The sequence below is a fragment of the Rosa chinensis genome, chromosome 5, assembly GCF_002994745.2.
Source record: "Rosa chinensis cultivar Old Blush chromosome 5, RchiOBHm-V2, whole genome shotgun sequence".
NCBI classification, from domain to species: Eukaryota; Viridiplantae; Streptophyta; class Magnoliopsida; order Rosales; family Rosaceae; genus Rosa; species Rosa chinensis.
Genome location: NC_037092.1, coordinates 25898117 through 25907063, shown reverse-complemented (window position 1 = coordinate 25907063; position 8947 = coordinate 25898117). Strand labels below are relative to the sequence as shown.

At 40.0% G+C, this 8947-nt stretch overlaps 1 protein-coding gene across 1 annotated transcript; it reads left to right on the top strand.

Annotated features, from left to right (window-relative positions):
- On the top strand, positions 1-1549 carry LOC112203522 (putative F-box protein At5g55150). The gene is made up of 2 exons (XM_024344482.2): positions 1-108; positions 399-1549. The coding sequence occupies exons 1-2, from the start codon at positions 90-92 to the stop codon at positions 1547-1549; spliced, it is 1170 nt and encodes a 389-aa protein (XP_024200250.1). The 5' UTR covers positions 1-89.
- The last annotated feature ends 7398 nt before the right edge of the window (positions 1550-8947 follow it).

The window sequence follows — 8947 nt, the reverse complement described above, 5'->3', positions numbered from 1 at the left end:
TAAATTTAATTAAGTGATCTTTACCTTCCATATCTTCTATCTTCTGGGTTTTTAGAGCACGAGTTACCATTCTGAGTTAGAAAGTCTTTATGGATCCAGGACCTCGGGGTACGTTTTCTCGGTGAAACTTTTGTTTCTATATCTTTACATGATTTTATCAGTAGATACTGCAAGCTTGTTAGTATTGTTATGATGGCCGTTATATATAATTAAGATGATAGATCTGATCAACGCACGCGTATAGTTTTGTGTTATAGTCTCTTAAATTTACATTTATTTTTCTCCTGAATTAACTAGAAATACTTTGTTTTAAGACTGTTTCCAGTTCAAAAAACTAGAGGTCGATTAAGAAGATTGAGATCGTCTGTCTCTAATTTTGTTTTTTCTTCTGTTTCCAGATTGGGCATCTTTGCCTAAGGACCTTCTTTATTCAGTTCTTGAGAGATTAGTGTTACCAGGAGACTACTTGCGATTCAGCATTGTTTGTACGTCATGGTATTCTGCAGCAAAGGATAATAAAGTTATTCGTGCAAGGATGACAGCTCCACTGCTCTTGATTTATACAGGCAAAAAAGATTATTGGAAATTATACGACATCATGGTTAACAGGTTCCTGGATTTGCAAGTGAGAGTTCCCAATAAGCGGCTTTGTGGGTCTTCAAAAGATTGGTTAATATTTGTGGATAAAAATGTTGCGGATAAGAATTTTGGAGTAACCCTAATTAATCCATTCTTTAGGGTCAGAGGAAGAAGAGAGAAAGAAAACTCCATCATTCGCCTTCCTCCACTAACCCCTCCAGGTTGGGAAAAGTGGCTTAGACGATGTGAGCATTATGTCTACAAGGCTACAATGTCAGGTGACCCAATACAAGATCCAAACAATTGCATAGTTTTTGTTATATATTTGGAACAAACTCTCTTGGCTTTTATTAAACCGGGTAAAGACACAACATGGACTTATGTTGATGCAAGTGTAGATAATACTGATCGAGGGTGCCGCTTGGTTGAAGAAGTTACCTGCCTTGAAGGTAAATATTATGCTGTCAACCATTGGAGTGAATTCATATCTTTTGATGTTACTGCTGAGTCATACTCAAATGTAAAATTGGTTGTACCGGCCGGATTGAAAGAAAATTGCATAATCAAGAGATACCTTGTGGAAACAAAAGAGAAAGAACTGTGGATGGTTCAAAAATACATTGAGTTTGACGATGAAAAATATATACGCGTGACAAAGAAATTTAGAATTTTCAAATTGAATTTCAATTTGTGCAAGTGGATTGAAGAAACCACCTTAGGTGAGTTTGCGCTCTTTTTGGGAGATAACACTTCAGTAGCTATGAAGCCTTCAAAATTTTCCAGATGTCGACCGAATCAAATATATTTCAACCATGATAGTGATTTGTTTAGCCGTTACGGACCTCATGATTATGGTGTTTATAACATCAAAGATAAAAGTTTTTCACAGCCTTACACCAAACAGGCTAAGAACTTGGTGAAGAAGAGCAATCGACTACCAATTTGGGTTGTTCCAAGTTTTCGTCTGTAAAACAACAGATTGAGTCAATGTGCTATTTTGTCTCCTGAATTATGTTTCCCTTCAAACATGTAACGCTACTATACATATTTTCAGAAAATATAATGCTACTATCTATATATTGCAGTATCAGTTTTGCTCATCTAAGGAACAATTTTAAGAGACTATGAGGGACAGATGCATCACATCCACATGTATTAAATTTAAAAGCTTAAATTATAATAACTTAGGCATGCGTATTTTTTTTCAGCCGTCAGATTCACTTGTCCCTCACAGTCCTCTTCAAAAATGTCCCTTAAGTGAGTAGACCTTAATCACCTTATTGCAGTATTTCCCAATTTTGAATTTAATTTAATTTTTATTCAATTAATTAGTTCACAAATTATGTTTTTCGTAAAAGTTGAATAACAATTTTGACCAGAAATAAAAGAAGGGTCTTTCTAAATGTACCCAGCAAATATCTATGTAGATCCAGCAAGTTTTTTACATCCAGCAAAATGATAGAATTTTTAATTGCACCCAACATCTTTTCCAATAATACCCAGCAAAACCCACATCTCCATTTGGAGTAGAAACTGGAAACCCTCTATTAGGATGTGTAACTGATGCGTTTTGGAAGAGGCTCTGGAAAGTTAAAGTTCCCCCAAAAATCCATATGCATGCTTGGCGTCTAGTATGTTAAGGGTAGTCTAGTAAAAAGCATTAGTTATATTTTCTTCTAGTATATGAAGAGTATACTGCAAAAATGAGTGTAACAAGAAAATCCAATCACAGTACAGCTTCTCGTTTCTTTTCGCGATTCTTTCCCCTCTTTTCCTTCTTCTTCTTCTTCTTCCTGAAATTCCAGCATGGTATCAAAGCCCATGGCGGCCTGACCATTGCTCATCCTTCTTCTTTCCGCTGCAATGTTAGTTGTTATGTGATAGAAATCTGCAAAGATAATAGAAAGCTCTAAACAAAACCCTAAAAATTGTACAATTACCGGTTAAAATACCAAATCTCTCAGTCTGTTCTTGATTTTCTGTAAAATTACCTCTCAAAACATCAAAATCTCTTCGTTTCTTGTTTAGTTCTTCAAGTTTTCGATCTGTTACTCATCAAGAATCTTCAAAGTTTCAAGCTTCATCAATAATGGCGTATTTCAACACTCAAAGCTGTAATGCTGTCTCTGTGAGGCTCGATGAAACCAACTATCCCACTTGGTTCTTTCATATGTTTCATTATCTTAGAGGCCATGGTCTACTCAAATTCGTTGATGGATCTCACCCTTGTCCATCTCAGCTCCACATTGCAAATGATGGTTCACCTACTTCTGAAAATTCAAAGGCTTGTGAGTGTTGGCTTGAGCAGGATAGTTCCTTGATTTTAATGATCACAAATACTCTTTCAGCAAAAGCACTTGCCCTGGTCATTGGATGCAAAACATCAATGGAGGTATGGCTTACTTTGAAGCAAAGATATGCTATTGTGTCTGAAGTACATATTATGCAATTGAAGGCAACTCTACAAAATATTGAAAAAGGCTCAGAATCTATAGAAAAGTACCTATTGCGTTTTAAATCTATAAGAGATCGATTGACAGCAGCTGGTGTTTCTATGTCTGATCAAGATGCTAAGTTTCTAATTCTTGCTGGTCTACCTGGAGAATATGGTCACACACGACAAATTATTAGAGGGAAACATGATATAACCATGGATGAAGTCAGGTCTTTATTACTCTCTACTGAATTTGAGATTGAGTTGGTGCACAAGGCATTGCCTTTATCCTCTTTTACTGTTATGGCTGCTCAAAATAGTATGACATTACTAGAAGAAATTCAATGGAATGGGTCTCGTGGTGTTGCTTCACCTTATAATTGTTTAGTGTCTACTGGGATAACTAGTCCAAATGCTCCCTCTATTGGATATCAATCTGCATTCAACACTAATGCAATGATGAATAATGGTATCTTGAGCAATGGTACTTATGTCTCTGAATGTGGATCTATTGGATATCAATCTGCACCATACACTAGTACCACATAGCAAAATGTTTATGGTTGTTTCTCTCAACCAACTGGCTTCATTGCTCAAAATGGCAGAGGAATCACTCAAAATAGTGGAAGTATGCAGGTTCCTTATGGTGGTGCAATATCACAGCTACACGATGGTTGTTCCCCTCAAAATTCTGTTTTTAGTCAGCAGCATTTTCAGTCGTTTTGTCAAAATGTGAACACATGTTCTCTTAATGATCCATATTCAAATGCTATTGAAAACCCACCATTCGGTGATGGGCAATTCTTAGAAACTAATGATCTTTCAAATCCAGACAATCAAGTTGAGCCGAATTCTACAGGTTTTGATATGCTTGATGAGTACCTTACATACTTCGATGCGGATGATGACATCTCTCAGTACATTGATTTTGATTCTAGTGGAATGCTGGGGAATGAAAATAATGTTCCTAGTGAACCTCTGGTTGAGCAAAAGTCTGTTACGGGTGAAACTGAGCCACTATATTGCGAAGAACATAAGTACTTTGACATACCAGAGCATTATGAGATGGATGCAAAGTCAGTTAAAGTTTATTATATAACTTCGGAATCTCATGACAACCTGACATTCTTCAACCTATCAGAATATTATGAGACGGAATCAAAAGTGGTCAAAGATGAATACTATGTTGAACAAAGCCATAATCCTGAAGATGTGAGCAAGACATTGGAACCGACAAGTAATTTTGGTTTTGGAACTTCATCTAGTGAACTAGCAGAAGACAGAGACAAGATCTTTTATGGGAATACTAGAGAACCTTCCTGCCATGTGATTACTGGTGAGAATCATCAAAGTGCTCAAGAGGAGATGATGGAAATAGACTTGGTGCAACCAGAAATTCAAAGTTTTCAGATTACAAGAGAAAAGCATTGTCTAAGAAACTTAGAAGCTGACATGGAAAATCTGAAAGTTGTTACATTTTAGCAAGAAGAATCCCTGGGCGGACTTGGTGTTCTCTGTGGGGCCAAGAAACCTCAAGAACTTGTTTGTTCATATGGAGAAGAGAATCATAATGATGAAGAACTGACTAAGTTACAGGACATGATTGCACCAGATACCATGAAAAGTAAAAACATAAAAACCACAGTAACCAAAGGATATTCAGAAGACAACCAGCTTGGGGGTTTATCATTCAGCATGGTGGTGCTTTTCTTCGTTTCTCTCTTTCTTCGTCTCTTGTTTGCATTAATCAAATTTGCCATAGCTGATGATGATTTCACTTTGATGTCCAAACACCATGCCAACCTCAACAAAATTGAAGACAAAGTTATTTGGATAACTGGTGCTAGCCGTGGAATTGGGGAGATTCTTGCTAAGCAACTTGCAAATTTGGGAGCCAAGCTCAATATTTCCTCTTGTAATAGTGAAGCTGAATTGAGCGAGTCAAAAAGCAACTTACTAGTAAACATGCACCTGATGGTGTGAAAATTTCTAGTGAAGATTGGCTCAAGGATGTTGTAGAGAAAGCAGAGTCATACTTTACGAATGTTGGTGTTGATTACATGACCCATTCCAACCATTATGCTTGGTACCCGAGCATATGGTTGAGGGGGGGATGTTAAGGGTAGTATAGTAAAAAGCATTAGTTATATTTTCTTCTAGTATATGAAGAGTATACTGCAAAAATGAGTGTAACAAGAAAATCCAATCACAATACAGCTTCTCGTTTCTTTTCGCGATTCTTTCCCCTCTTTTCCTTCTTCTTCTTCTTCTTCTTCTTCTTCTTCCTGAAATTCCAGCATAGTGAAGGGAATATTACCCACAAGAGCGGCGCTTTCTAAAAGAGTGCAGCTCCCAGATTTGGCTTGCATATTTTGTTCTGACTTGGTCGAAGATGGGAAACATTTGTTCATGGGTGCTCTGCAATTAAGGTGCATTTGTTGGTATCAAAGTCCACTTAAACTCATTCTGGCTGATAATTTGCATTTATCACTTGGTGATTGGGTTAGGTTGATGTTCAAGAAGCTGCATGGTCAGTCTTTGGAATTATTCCTGGTCATGTTTTGGGTTATTTGGTCTGACAGAAACAATATAATATGGAGACAAAGGTTATTTAACCCTTTGTTCATGATTCATGGAGCTTGGAAATTTCTGGAGGATTATAAGAAAGTGATACCAACTCATTCAAAGAAGACAAAACGAGTTGGTGCTAAGTGGCGTTGCCCACCTTCAGGAAGGTTGAAACTCAACATCGACGGGGCCTCTCAAGCTCACCATGAGTCCATGACTATTATTGTCATTTCGTACGAGAATATAACTGTCTTTTTATGAAAAATTAATTTGCTAGGTCTACATAAAAATTTGCTGGGTACATTTAGAAAGACCCATTTTCATTATATACTATAGTCCTAGAAAGTCTGTATTTACCACAATGAATTTTGACTTTGACCGATCAGATTCTATATCATGTAAAAAAAAACAGAGAGAACGCTGATAATATGAAGTTCAAATGAGTCATGAGTGGGTTGGTGGATTGGATAAGTTTGTTGTGCTAGTACATTATTCTACTTTAGCAGTATGTTATGTAGTATTTGAGCATGGATGAAGATTAACTATTAAGCTATCAAATAATTATCTTCAGTCTTTTGATTTTCGAGAGAAGAAGAAGTCATTCCTGTGATCAAAAGATCATATGACCGTACTAGGTTAGGCTATACAAATCACCTCAAAAGAACAGTCTTATCATGGTGTCAAAGCCAGTCTTATTATGGTGTCAAAGCCACAAGCCGGCCATACTAGAAACCATTCTAAGTTTCAAACTAGTGATAATCAATATAAAACGATAGCTCAGTAACCAAAAAAAAAGAAGAGAGGAAATACTAACAAAAAAAAGGGAAATAACTTAAAACGAAAAAGATCTAAAAATAAACATATTCTAACCCAGACTCATCCTCCAATTCTCGTAAGTGCAATCGCCTAAGAACATCATGTTGTATGCCACCAAAAAGCAATAGAGAATGCCACTACAAGCAGGCAACAATCATAAAATGCACCCCAAACCAAGCCAAATCTAAGTAAGGGTAAGAAGGAGAGATGGGTTAGCCCAAGGACCCAATACACCAGACTGCAAACTGCAGCTCAAAAAGAGTGAAGCGGCTGCAAGGGTTTTTCACCTAAGTTCGACATGAATAATACCCGCACCCGGAGAGACTGATACACCACAAGCGCCGCCAAGTAGGAAATCTGTGCGCCTCCTCTGGTATCCAGATGACGCCATCAAGGTCTGAAGCAGATTGAGATCACCGACTCCACGAAAAACTATCCAAATAGTGACCAAGCAACACCCGACGCTGCCACCCACATGAATCAATCCCGGTACAAGGAGACGATCCCATCTCCGGTCAAAACGCTTCTGCTTCACGACGAGGAGAAGCCAACCTCATCTTCCTACTACCGCTTCTGCTTGAGGGAGCGACGTCGGGGGTCCTATTGTAGTCAAAGCCATGAGGCCACCGCCGCACTGCAACACGAAACCTTGGGCTAGGTTACGGATTAGTTCCGAGTTTTCGGGAGTATCTTAATTGTATTCTTCCTTAAGGGGGCAATTTCATTCTTCGATTTTAATTTGAGATTTGCTTCCAAAATTTTCAAATTCTTCTGACCAACCTACTCCAACATATATATATATATATATATATATATATATATATATTCTGAAGAGGATGTCCACAACCCAGAAAAAGTGCGGACGTCCCTCCTCCGGCGTCGAGAAGGCGGCAATGGTTGTGCTGCGGTTGCCGGACGAACCCTCTGGATATCCCAGACCAATTTGCAGTCGGGTGGACCAGCCGGCTATCACTTTCCAGTCGAAGTTGATCGGACTACCACTTTGCAGTCGACCACGCTGCCCAGACCTCCAGACCTCGATCTCTTTGACCTTTGTCTTCACTACAAACTAGTCTGGGATGCTCTTAGCCTTCGTCTGGCAAGAGGAGCGCTGTCGTTAGAGCTTGGTCGTGAAGAAATCCTGGACGTCCGCACTTTTTCTGGGTTGCGGACGTCCTCTTCAGAACCTCTCTACACACACACACACACACGGAGCCGTTCGAAAGAGGACGTCCGCACTTTCGCTAAAGTGCGGAAGTCGACGCTGCAGCTCTGTTCAGGCTGAGATCGAGCGACGCCGCTTGCCGGACAGAGGCCAGGGGTCGGACTGACAGTCTGCAATCGGGTGGAGTCGCCGGCGACGAGGTTGCAGCGCTGCCCAGAACCCTGCAGTTGCAAATGAGGTACCTGCCCAGAAACCTACAACCTCGATCTCCTCCGACCTCGATACCTGCCCAGAAGCGGTCTGGGATGCCTCCGGCCTGATTCGCGCAGCCATCGAGGCTTCAGCGGGGCTGTGCATCGACGTCCACAGTTTAGCGAAAGTACGAGCGTCCATTTCATATCCTTCCTACACACACATACAGGCGGGTTCTGAAGCGGACGTTGGTACTTTGCTAAAGTGCTGACGTCGACCCTTCTGCGGTGTTTTAGGCTACGATGGCGGCTTGGGGCTTGCCAGACAGAGGCTGGAGGCATCCCAGGCCGTTCTGGGTAGCAATCGAGGTCGGAGGAGATCAAGGTTGCAGGTTATGGGCAGCGACCTAACCTGAAACTACAAGGTTCTGGGCAGCGCTGGAGCCTCGTCGCCGGTGACTCCACCTGACTGCAGACCTGTCCGTCCGACCCCTGGCCTCTGTCCGGTAAGCGGCACCGCTCGGTCACGGCCTGAGTAGAGCGAAAGTGCGGATGTCCTCTTTGGAACACCTCTGTGTGTGTGTGTGTGGGGGGGGGGGGTCTTTCTATGCTAAGGTCCTCCTTAAATTTTGCAAATTTTCAGCCACATTGATGATTGTTAAGTTATCTAACTAGATTAAATCAATGAACGAACCGAATTTGTCCAACTTGAACCGGTTGTGCTCATAATTGTAAATTGCAGTTTTGAATGCCTTAATGATTATCAATTTGGCTAAAAAATTTGCAGAAGTGATATATACATTAGGACCTAAAAACTGAACAGTAGAGATGTGGATATGCAATCAAAAAGTGAGTCTATTCAAAAAAATCCTTAGATTTTAAAATTTAAAGAGGTCCTTAGCATACAAAGACTGTGTGAGCGTGCGCGCGTGCGTGTGTATTGTGCGTGTCGGTTTTATATTCATAGAATTACTCTGATCACCAAATTGTTTAAGTATATGTTTTTAAGTGATGCACTTGGAATGTATATATTTGGAATGTAAAAATAGTTGGGGTGTTGATGATTTAAGTTCTATGTCCAGATTTTTTATTTGGGTAGTCCACTCCTTAATTAACTCGAGATTAAGCTTTTACTTGAGTTGGGGTGTGACACGACCGCGATTGGGTTACTCCATTGTTTCGGGTCACCGTAGT